This window comes from Phalacrocorax carbo, chromosome 4 (assembly GCF_963921805.1).
Source record: "Phalacrocorax carbo chromosome 4, bPhaCar2.1, whole genome shotgun sequence".
Lineage (NCBI taxonomy): Eukaryota > Metazoa > Chordata > Aves > Suliformes > Phalacrocoracidae > Phalacrocorax > Phalacrocorax carbo.
This window is the reverse complement of record NC_087516.1, coordinates 25,652,640-25,665,444: the sequence shown is the minus strand read 5'-3', so window position 1 is coordinate 25,665,444 and position 12,805 is coordinate 25,652,640. Positions and strand designations below refer to the sequence as shown.

At 41.3% G+C, this 12,805-nt stretch overlaps 1 protein-coding gene across 5 annotated transcripts in view; it reads right to left on the bottom strand.

Annotated features, from left to right (window-relative positions):
* Nucleotides 1-12,805, bottom strand: part of TBC1D1 (TBC1 domain family member 1) — a 115,819-nt gene that overhangs the window by 25,331 nt on the left and 77,683 nt on the right. For all 5 annotated transcript variants that reach the window (XM_064449279.1, XM_064449283.1, XM_064449282.1 and 2 more), the window contains one exon: nt 941-1,126. In XM_064449279.1, the coding sequence (XP_064305349.1) occupies nt 941-1,126 (186 nt within the window). The remainder of the gene's footprint in view (nt 1-940; nt 1,127-12,805) is intronic.

Sequence of the window (12,805 nt, the reverse complement as noted above, 5' to 3'; positions counted from 1 at the left end):
TGGTTCTGCAATTGTTTCATTTGGGCAGACAAAATTGGAGCATCTGATTAAACCTGTTAAAATTTTTACAGATATTCATGTCCAAAAATCTCAGCAGCTCGGCCCTTTCTCTACACAGTTCTTCCTGGAAGATAATCCTTCCTCAGATTTACACAAAGACAAAGAAGGATTGCCATTTTCATGCCAGCTACCTCACCCCTTGAGGATCCAGGTGCCTACTCCCTTCCTGAACACCTAAAATCAGCCAGATAAACATTTCTGTCCTCATCATATCTTCAAAGGAGCAGCTCTCAAGGGCAATCACTTGTAATTCTGCATGCAGCTGCTCGAATAAAGTGTGTATTCTTAATTAGCTCCATTTTATGTGTAAAAATTGTCACCAAAACAGATTTGTTGCAGCTACACATTCAGCCACAGAAAAATTTTGGTTAAGAACAACTGCAAACTCCAGTTTCTCAAGCTCCTTCTCATTACCCTTCTGACTGATCTAAGTCATTATTACTTCGTACAAACCTTGCTTGCAACAACTAGCTCCCTGAGAACTGCAGTTCAACTTCAAGACTGGCTAAATAGAATGTTGCAATAACCAATACTTAGACAATGACCTATGGATGCAAACGTAAAGAATTCAGTTCATGATAATGATTGTGCTGAATTCCTTGTCAGAGCTTCTAGACAACAGACTAAGAAACTCCAGCCATGGTAAAACTAGGAGTACCAATCAAGATCAAGCAAAGAAATAATAAGGTGAAGTGATAAATAAAAAGGTGTAAATTGTAACCTACACTAATGAGAGCTGAGGGAGATGCTGCTAAACTGTTTTACCTGTATGTTCCTAAAATGTTTCATTAAGGCTTGGTCAAATCCACTGCCAAGGCCACAGAGCAAACCAAAAACTGAACTTGCATTGCAGTAGGGTGTAATCAAGAACTTGACCAACCTTGTAACTTCTGGTTTTCTTTCTCCATTCTGAGGAGCAGTATCTGCTGAATAATGGCTTTCTTCCACAACTCGCGAAGCTCACGGGGAGTCCGTTTCCTTTCTTCTTTCACTGGCCCAAAGGGGCCATCTTCACACACTGGTTCCAATGGGGATCTCGGTGGAAGTTCTCCCAATTCGGAGTAATCTTTAAGAGAGAGAAGCTTTTGTGAACTACTTAGATTTCATGAATAGGTGAATGAAGGGACACATTTTCAAAGATTGCATATATATATACATATGTATCTACATAAATATGCACACATATACATATACACATATAGGAGATAGCAACACCAAGCAAGTTTTCCTAAATGACAGTTTCAAGCTGATTTACAAGCTGCTTCTGAATAAGAATCATATGGGCCAGAGCCTGGAACATTTGTTTCAATAACCTGATTAAAACACCGTACCATACACCAAGGCCGTGGCTTGCTAATTACAGCTTTACAAGGACAGAACTAAAAAGGAAAAGACAAGTTTGAGAAATTGCAAAAACACAACTTACAGCTGAAACCTGACATGATTCAAATAGCAGATCAAATCAAACATAGCACCCACATAATTTAAAAAATAATCTCTAAACTGTGTTTAACAAAGAAAACACACCCTTAGCTGCACAAACACACCACCACCTAAGGCCATACAATGGGATGATTACCAGTTCTTAAAGTAAACATGCGGAAGGGGAGACAGGCACCTAAGACATGTTTGCTCTCACTTCTAATTTTTAACCATGTCATAACCTTCTGCACTTTTTCTTTCGGCTTCAGCTGGTCTACCACAAAATGTATCTCTTTGTCAAGCATGCAAGGTAATTCTAAGAAGACTAAAAACACTACAAAAGAAAGTGAACATTAAATAAATCTAGGCAAATTGAAAAATGTTCTTTTTAGAGAAAGGGTAAACAACATTGCTTTTAATCAAGTTCTCAACATAAGAAGCATAAGTGCTTATACTTTGTATCTTAATGCCTGCTGTAGTATCACTTAATATTATTGTTGCATACAGCTTCTCTGAAGACTCTATTGTCTTTGATATAACCTGTATCTAGAAAAAAAAAATTACTCATCACCCTTAAAATGAATGGTCAAAACCACCCATCTCTTCCTACCAAATCCCAAACAGAAAGCCATCACAACAGCATTTCTCCTTCAGCCAAACAGAATGGCTGTGAAATGTCTCCCTGAGGATGAGCTGATCAGTTATGCATGTATGCTTTAAAATCAGTGCAACAAAAACCATTCCCCAGACTTTCCAGCCAAGGACAAGCACATCTGTGTGCTGTTTCAAACAGCTCCTAGAGAAGGGACACTCCTGAAAGTAATATTCTGCGTGGTAGCTCAGTGGTCCATTTCTTTATCATTGGCTAGCATAGTGATAAAAATTTTGAATTAAACACACGCACACAAATGATCTCATCTCTACAAACTAACAAAATAGGAAGGTTTTCACCCCTTCAAAATCTGCTCAGAAAGCCACCATATATTGACTCACATGGTTCATATTCAGCTATTCTTTTGTTTGTTGAAAGGCACTCACACAACTAAGCTCAGATGACTAAATAAGAATGGAAATGTTCACAGCTGTTAGCTTCTGCTTTTCTAAGTTTTGTCACTGTCAATCTTTTCCTCTCAAAGAGGCAGAGACAAATAGGGTGGGTCCAAAACCACCTGTTTCCTTATGCAACATTTATTTGTTTGTTACCACAGTTAAATTCAAGGGCTAAAATATACATATAAAAATAAATGCAACATTTTCAGCTAGCAGCACAAATGAAACCTTTAGAAATGTTCACTCTGGATGTAAATGCAGATACCCAGACTTTGGGTATCTACAGCATTTCAGAGGAACTTCACAGAACATGAATTAGGCAGAGGACAAATATTTGACACTTTAATAGTGATCACCATTTGTTGCAAAGAGAAGTAGGAAACACTGACAGAAGCATTCAAAAATATGTCTGGTTATGAAAAACATCAATACAACTAAAAAATTATATTATATCCCTTAAAAGAAACTGGGAAACATTCGTTTAATTTTTTTCTTTACAGGTAAATGGAGAGACTTCCGTGGGCTATGATCTGTAATTATAAATTAGGTTTAGGTTAATGTCATCAGGTAAAGAAGGAACACACACTTGATAATCCTCAACTTGTGCGGACAATTAAAGGAAAATTATTTTGATCTGATTGTTGTTTTTGATGCACACACTATACTGTCAACAATGCTCTGTACATATAGTATTTTTCAAGTTTTCATGCTGATTTTTCTTAGTGCATATTAAAGAACAGCATAAGGGAAATACTCTTAACGATAATGCTAGTAGAACCTCATTCATTTGCTTGAATAAAATAATAAACTTGAAAAACTTTCCTTCAGGATGGTATTTTTAATTTTTTTTAATTTTCTCTAAGGCTGCATTACATGTATTACACGCCATAAGAAAGAGGAATTAACAAAAATTGTCACCAAACAATAATGCAAAAAGTAAAAGTGATCCAGATAGGTACACCCTTATCCACTGTACACTCTCTGTAGTCCATTCACTTCTTATTACATTCTTAGAGCATCCGATATAGAACGCATGTACATCTTGAGGGAAACAAATCTCTTCTCAACTACACATCCTCTCAGTGGTTTATGGATCTCCTTTAGAGCCAGATATGTATTCTGGTTTTATGCATGTATATATGTATGTGTTAGAAAATAACAGACTATCTACAGAGACAGTTTATGGTTATCCACTTGAAAAAAAAAAACAAGCTGCCAAAACATGTGCAAGGAAATGCATTAAACACAAAGCAAGAATGAACATATCCAAGACCTAAAATCTTCCTGTTTTCAACATGCACATTCTACTTTCAGTGCAAATTTTGTGGATTGGTCTTCAAGTACCAACTTCAAAACACATTACCTTGTAATCTGTTGGAAATATTACTCACTACTTGTCCTCCAGTGATCAAACTTACTGTGGCAACACTTGAACCACTGCAAAGCATTAATTACTCAAGTCCATGGTCCTGCTTCCATTTAAGCTGAAAATTTCTTGTCTATTACTAACCCAACAAGATCAATATTCACAAGAAGAAATTTAACTCACAATGCTTAAGGTGCTACAAATAAATGAGAAAGGTTACAAAATTCTACAGACCGAACAATTATGATTATCAACCCTCCCTCTAATTCTTCTGTGGAATAGTCCTAGGCTTGATTTTGCCTTCCAAATGGCAGCTCCTTTTCTATCCTTCCTTTCTTCTTATCACTTGTGGACATTTAACAGAAAGTCTAAAGTCTACTCTGATAAAGTGCAGCACATGCACAACCTTGTCTTCCCTTCCATTTCCATGCTGGCATGGAGCAAGATGTATAGAAACTAAAATGAACCTGTTTAACTGCTCAGAGGGCTTGTCTCACGTTTGCAGAGTTGCACCAGCTGTTTGGCTGGTAAAAGAGGTGGGGGAGGTAGAATGCACAGGTAATCCCTCAAAGCAAAGTTAAAAACCTGACGTTTGGTAAGTCAGCACTAACCCATGTCCATGAATAAACAACAAGGTGAACAACAGATATGCCATCCGGCTTCCAGATCCAGAACAGACAAGAGCAGAGAGACTGTAACAAAAAACTGAGTATTTCATTATTATGCACAAATGATTTGGAGGATAGCAGAGAAAGCAAAGATAAATAGTAGAGCAATTCAACTGATCACAACTGGGAGCTCATGTTCCACTGAAAATGCCATGTGTTAAAATCCAAACAATGTGCAGCCTTCAAAATATTTATGAGATTAGTAAGAGCACTTAAGCAGGATCTGAACGCTTCAGCACACACTGAAAGACTGCTTCCCTGTTCATCTGCCAAGCTCGTCAGCTTTTGTTGATTCCTGTTCCATGCTTGACCTGTACTCCTTTCAAATATGTTACTTCCTTCCCATAAGGTTCCGTATAAAATTCTACCTCCATATATGGTACTTCTACAAGCCTATCACACTTCTACTCTTCGAGGTTCAGGATTGCACAAGCTGACTCAGTAACTATTATTATATTTTAATCAACACACAGGTTATTTTCCATTTGAAGTTCATACTTGGACTACCCTTCAGAACTACTCTTCTGCGCAATGCACTTCTACAAGTCTGTGGGTCCAAACTAAGTATTCCTTGAGAAACAGTGTACTCTCTGTGCTCATGAGAAGTCGTGCAAAGTAACAAACTGTAGATGGAAACATTGCACAAATGTACTAGTGCATCCATATGTACCTCAAAAGCACTGCTCTAATGCTCCCGCCACTTTTACTACCCAAGAAGAGACAAGACCAATAAGAACAATGGATTAAGATGGAATTTGTACAGCAGATCCATTCATTTATATTCAGCTCTTTGGCTTCATGTGGCAGTGCTTCAATCCTAAGACACAGAGTATCCCTACACTCCAAAAGGATCAACAAATGCATTACACAAAATCCTCATGCACAAACATGACACACAAAACAAAGTACAAAAGATTATGAAGAAAGTATCACAGTATAGTGCTACCAGGGACCACACTAAAGAAAGCTGGTAACTTAAAAGTTGGTGATTGACTGCAGTAGTAATTAGAACAGACAGTATTTGACTGGTAGTGATATAAACAGGAAATTTCATTAGTTCCAGAAGCAGCTATAATTAATATAGAGAATTTGCATGGAGCGGGACCATTAAAGTATTCCAACAGTGAGTTATTAAAATGTTGCCTTAAACCTTAGTTTTAGGAAATTTCATTTGTAATTGACTAGAAAAAAAATTATCAACAGTTTCTTATTCAATCAATCTCAGTACTAAGCAAGGCTTTCCAAAAACAAAAAGAAAAAAGGAAACCCACTATGAGAAACCACCCACACGAAGTTAAAAAAACCAACAGAAGTGACAAACCCACCTAAAAGCCTAAATTTTAAAAACATTCTTTCAGAAGCACTTAGTCTAACCAACCTCAAATACCAAAACCAAGACAACACTCGCCTCGGAGCTAAAAACAGCTATTCTACAGAGAAATCCCCAGAGATATCTGATGCATCCACCCAGATGGAACTGGTAAGGAAAGAGAATTTAGTACAGGCAGTACGTTGCAGCGAGTGCCCAGACCCTTCTTCTAGTAAGTACCTGCACAAGGTGTGCATGGGTTGATGATCTGTTGCATCAGGTGGCTGAGTTACAGGAAACACTTAAAAGGCTGCACAGTATTAGTGGAGCCAAGGCTGAGATAAACAGATGGTTTCAGAACCATGTTCCTGCAGCAGACACCACTAAGAAGGAAGCACCTTGGACCCTGGTGACCCACAACAGCAGGGCTCCCCTTCAGTCTCTACCCTCCAACATCACTACCAACAACAGATATGAAGCTTTAACAGCTGTAGACACTCATGAGCAAGGTTTGCAAGGTGCAACTGTACCAGCAGCACAGAGTGGGTGTCATAAAAAGAAGAAACGAGTGCTTGTAGTGGGTGACGCTCTGTTAAGAGGCACTGAGGCGCCCATTTGCCAACCTGACGGGGAGTCACAAGAGGTTTGCTCTGCTCCAGGAGCTACGATCTGAGACATCACTGAGAGGGTGCCACAACTTGTCAAGAGCACAGATAACTACCCGCTATTACTCTTCCATGTGGGCACAAATAACGCTATAAAGCAGTGCCTGGGCAGAACCAAGGAAGACTATAAAGCCCTGGCAGAGCAAGTGAAAAATATTGCTGCTCATCTCCTCCATTTTCCCAGTTGGAGAAAATGGGCAGCCAGTAATTGATTTGCATTATTCATCTACTTCTGGCTATGTGGCTGGCACCATTGCAAGGGTTTTGGCTTTTATGACAATGGGACATTCCTCAGCAACCATAGCCTGTTAGGGAGGGATGGAATCCACCTGTCTAGAAGGGGCAAGTGAACCTTTGGCAGCAGGCTGGCCAGCTTGGTGAGGCAGACTTTAAACTGAAGGAGTTGGGGGGCAGAGTCCTAAGTGGCAATGCTAATGCCATCACATCCAACAGGGAATAAGCCAGGCCAACCAGAGCAGTGATAGAGGTGCCTTAGCTGCCTCACGAGGTGACAATCAGAAGACCAACTGCTTCAAGGTTAAGTAAGGCTATAGTGGATCCTTGTGCACCCCTCCAGGGAAACCTGCGTGCTCAATTCCCTCTCTGAAATGCCTGTACACCAACACATGCAGAATGGGGGATAAACGGGAGGAATTAGAGATCTATGTGCAATCACAGGGCCATGATCTGACTGTAATTACAGAGACATGGTAGGATAACTCAGATGACTGGAATGCTGTCATGGATAGCTACATACGTCTTAGGAAAGACAGGCCAGCAAGGCAAGGTGGGGGAGTTGCTCTTTATGTGAGGGAGCAATTAGAATGTATTGAGCTCTGCCTAGGGGTGGAGGAAGAACAGGTCGAGAGCTTATGGGTAAAAATTAAGGGGCAGGCAAATATGGGTGACACTTGTGGGCATTTGCGACAGACCACCTCATCAGAAAGAGGATGTCAGTGAAGCCTTCTACAGACAGCTGGAAGTAGCCCCACAATTACAGGTCCTGGTTCTCATGGGGGACTTCAACCACTCTGGTATTTGCTGGAAAAGCAACACGGTGAGGTGCGCACAATCCAAGAGGTTCCTGCAGAATATTGAGGATAACTTTTTGACACAGGTGGTGGAAGAGTCAAGGAGGGGAAGGCTGCTGCCGGACCTTATACTAACAAACAAGGAAGGGCTGGTTGAGGATGTGAGGGTTAGGGGTAGCCTTGGCTGCAGTGACCATGAGATGGTCGAGTTCAGGATACTGCGTGGTAGAAGTAGGGCAACAAGTAAGATTACAACCCTGGACTTGAGGAGAGCTAGCTTTGGCCTCCCTTGGAGGAATCCCATGGGCTAGGGCTCTAGAAGGTAGGGGAACCCAAGAGAGCTGCACAGTATTCAAGGACCACTTCCTCCAAGTTCAAGATTGGTGCATCCCTAGGAGGAAGAAGTCAAGCAGAAGAGCCAGGAGACCTGCATGGACAAGCAAGGAGCTTCTAGAAAAACTCAAATGGAAGAAGGAGGTTTACAGTATGTAGAAAAAGGGACTGGCCACTTGGGAAGAACACAGGAATGTTGTCAGGATATGCAGAGATGTACCGAGGAAGGCCAAGGCCCACTTGGAACTAAATCTGGCAAGGGATGTCAAGATAAGAAAAGTTTCTTCAAATGCATCAGCAGTAAAAGGAAGACTGGGGATACAGTGGGCCCGCTGCTGCAGGAGGTGGGGGCCCTGGTGACCCAGGATGCAGAGAAGGTGGAGTTACTGAATGTCGCCTTTGCTTCAGTCTTTACTGCTAAGGCTGGCCCTCAGGCATCTCAAACCCCAGAAAAGAGAGAAAATCTGGAGAAAGGAAGACTTCCCCTGGGTTGAAGAGGATTGGGTTAGAGATCATTTAGGCAAACTGGATACTCACAAATCCATGGGCCCCAATGGGATGCACCTGTGAGTGCTGAGGAAGCTGGCAGATGTTCTTGCTGAGCCACCCTCCATCTTTGAAAGGTCATGGAGGACAGGAGAGGTGCCCAAAGACTCAAGGAAAGGAAATGTCACTCCAGTCTTCAAAAAGGGCAAGAAAGAGGACGTGGGAAACTATAGGACAGTCAGCTTCACCTCTGTTCCCGGAAAGGTGATGGAACAGTTTATTCTAGAGGTCATCTCCAGGCATGTAGAGGAAAAGAAAGTTAACAGAGGTAGTCAACATGGATACACTAAAGCTAGATCATGCTTAACCAACCTGATAGCCTTCTATGATGGCATGACTGGCTGGGTCAATGAAGGGAGAGCAGTACATGTTGTTTACCACAACTTCAGCAAGGCTTTTGACAGTCTCCCATAACATCCTCATAGTTAGGCTTAGGAAGTGTGGGTTAGATGAGTGGACTGTGGGGTGGATTGAGAATTGGCTGAACAGCAGAGCTCAGAGGGTCATGATCAATGGTGCAGAGTCTGGTTGGAGGCCTGTAACTCGCAGTGTTCCCCAGGGGTCTGTGGTAGGCCTAGTCCTGTTCAACATATTCATCAATGACCTGGACAAAGGGACAGAGCGTATCCTCAGCAAGTGCTGACGATACCAAGTTGGGAGGAGTAGCTGATACACTAGAAGGCTGTGCTGCCATCCAGCGAGACCTGGACAGGCTGGAGAGCTGGGCTGAGGGGAACCTGATGAAATTTAACAAAAGCAAGTGTAAGGTCCTGTATCTGGGAACAACCCCATGTACCAGTGCAGGTTGGGGGTTGACCTGCTGGAAAGCAGCTCTGCTGAGAAAGACCTGGGAGTGCTGGTGGACAACAAGTTGACCATGACCCAGCAATGTGCCCTTGTAGCCAAGAAGGCCAACAATATCCTGGGCTGCATTAAAAGGAGTGTGGCCAGCAGATTGAGAGAGTTTACCCTCCCCCTCTACTCTGCCCTAGTGAGACCGCATTTGGAGTGCTGTGTCCAGTTCTGGGCTCCCCAGTTCAAGGAGGACAGAGAACTACTGGAGAGAGTCTAGTGGAGAGCTACGAAGACAATCAGGGGACTGAAGCATCTCTTTTATGAGAAAAGGCTGAGAGACTTAGGTTTGCTCAGCCTGGAGCAGTGGTGCGCAATGACAGGCCAAGGGGCAATGGGCATGAGTTGGAACACAGGAAGTTCCAGCTAAACATGAGAAAAAACCTCTTTCCTGTGAGGGTGCCAGAGCACCAGAACAGGCTGCCCAGGGAGGTTGTGGAGTCTCCTTCCCTGGAGACATTCAAAACCCACCTGGACACAGTCCTGTGCCCCCTGCTCTAGGTGTGCCTGCTCAAGCAGAGGGGTTGGACAAGATGATCTCTGGAGGTCCCTTCCAACCCCTGCCATTCTGTGATAGCAAGATTCATCTTTGACTAGAAACTGCAACACTTCACACAGAAAAGAAGTGCTTGTTTTATTTTTATAGGCAGTTAACAGGGAGGAGGCTCAAATACAATGCATTACCACCATCCTCACTCTGGAGCTGTTTATACATAGCTCCCTAATTGCAGTGTTTACCAGTCACATCTGCTCTCCAGGGTTAAGAAGTCAGGCCAGATATGGTGAGAATGTGGATGGAAGAATTCCATTAAGCATGTTATTTTCTGCATTGTGCTGTTTTCATTTGTTGCATCTTAAACATTACAAAATTCAGCCTAGCAAGCAAACAGGATAATCTTCACAGTCATGAAAGATTAAGTTGCCCAAAAGAAAGGACTTCTCACAACATCCTTAGTTCTCTTCAGATCTTCCATTCAGGTAGCGCAACACCTTCTTTCATACACGATACAAAATGAAAGAGGAACTTCTATAACCAAGGATATATTATATTCCTATTATTTTTACACATATGCCTGGAATATTTTACTTCATAGCCAAATCTTGTAACATGACCAGAAGCCTTCAGTTACCAGAAAGCTTCAGATAGGGAATCACAAGAAGCAGCAAGTTCTTCTAGTCTGGCATACAATTTAAGGCAAAGGCTGAATGAGGAATTCTAGAAAAATTATGTATTTCAATACAGTTAATTAAAATCAACTTTGAGAGATGCTTTAGAGTTTAATTTTTCTTTTAAATCTAAGAGCTTCTTAAAAAGTAATCACTACCTCCAAATTCACTTCATTTACTAATATTATCAAGCCCTGAGAAATTAATGCCCAGATATTTCATTGGGCACAAAAGCTGTTACACATTATATGTGTCACTGCTTATAGCCAAGCTCCTATGCTGCAGATCAAGATTATGAGCATGTATTTGCTCTGAGAGGGATGGAATTGAGTGATCAGTTGTAACCGACTGGCTTTATTAGAGCATTTACAAAACTACTAATTAGTTAATAATTTTTTGCTAAAAGAGAACCATTGAAAAAGTATTGGAGAACACATTACAATGGTGGAATAATTTACACCACAAACATTCTAAGTATAAAATGCAAAAGCAACAGTTTACAGTATTTTCAATACTACTAAAAATGATTTTAAAAAATGTTTTTGCTTAAATAACGGAGGAGATATCCTCACCACAAAGCACATAAACAGATAGGTAGGTGCTAACTACAGCTGGTTCTAAGAATAACAGTTCTTCAAATCCAAACTTTTCTTCAGCATTTAGGATTTAACAGTTTGCTACCTCTGCCTGCCAGAGACTGAAACCTAATTCATTTTCATGAATGAATCAAATTTTTGTTCCTGTACAGAGACAGTTGTTCTTTCTAAAGGAATTTTTTTTCTGCAAGTGAGTTTGTAAAATACATTGTAGTTGTTCTGGCTAAAGTTCCTTTTTTATCTGAATCTATTTTCTGAGTACTGCTAAGCAATACCAAGCATCTTGTTCCTCCAAACTGCAATTTCTTTCACTGTTCAACATGTAACTCCACCCCACTGCCCACCTTAAAACAAATCACCCATTCTCCAACCAAAAACTGACACAGCTGTATTAAAAAATCTTGCTGTCTACTGCCAACACACCTCCCGCAGCAGGAAAGCTCATGACAAGCACCATCACCTTCCCATCATTTACTTAAGAAAACTATTCACATCCCCTTTAAATGTAGCACTTGACTTTGCTGGGAGTTTCTGAAAACCTGCAAAACAGTTCTCCCACTATGACCAATTCTGAACAGTCAATATGTGAAAATTGTAGTGAAAACAGTCCACTGCACAGAGATTTGTAGATCCTGAATCAAAGTATGCAAATATTCTGCTGCACTGCAGTGCAAGGTGAAGTTTCATGATCACTCTGCACTGATCTAAGTGTGTCCTGCTCCTGAGCAGTGTAAGGGCACCCACCCTCAACTTCCAGACACATGTCCCTGCCTGCCTCCCTGTGCCTACTCAAGTGCTTGTGTAATACTGTGAGTGGGACTAGAAAACTGATCCAACTGAAAACTAATCACCGTTTTTGAGTGAGCCTATACTTCAGCTGGTTTAAAATGATCACCAGGTTGTTCCCCTCACTTTTTTACCAGCGAAGCCCTTAACAATTACCAGTCCAACCTTAACAATTCTATGATTCTAAGACAGAGAACTAGGAAGTCCTAAACCATTTGCATAACCACAGAATGTATCTGTTAGAGAGACTCTACAAAAGCATGAAGATCTGATCTGGCTGCAAATAAGGTGGGCAGGTATAAAGGTAAAAACCAAAGAACTGAAGAAACACTTTTATTACTTAAAATGTTTGAGACCGTGAGTGGGAGAGCCAGAGTGAATTTTGTGTAATCAGATACAGAAAACAGGCCAAAAAAGCTTTAGAAAAAGAGATTAATGAAAGCCTTCTTTCAAGAGAAGTATAGTATTGTAACAGATCGTGTGATCCATTTTGTAAGTGACCTGTGCTCCTGTTTTTCCATCTCTCCACTTTGCATGATACAACACTCATTCCACCCCCACAAACAAATAAAAAAAAGAAAAATAGGAGAGGACTAGACACTGAGTGTATCTCAAGGTGGTAGTGAGAGAAACGCTGCCCCCCAGTGTTCCACACCACCCGCAGCAGCACAACCATTCCATGGGAAGAGGCAAACAGCAGCAGGTAAAGGTTGGATGTTTGAACTGTAGCTTGCTACAATAGAACTAGCATAATTCAACCGACCAAACCTCCAGCTATGAGCTGGAAAGCCAAGTTCTCTACAGATCATTTCACCTATGCAGAAGATCCTATCCAAATCTCCAAAGTGAAGATCAGCCTCATCTTCAGGCTCACCAGAGATCACCTGGCTGTCCTGCCAGGCAGCAAACTGCATAATGCTTCTCTGATGTGCTTCATCACAAAGTTTTGTACAG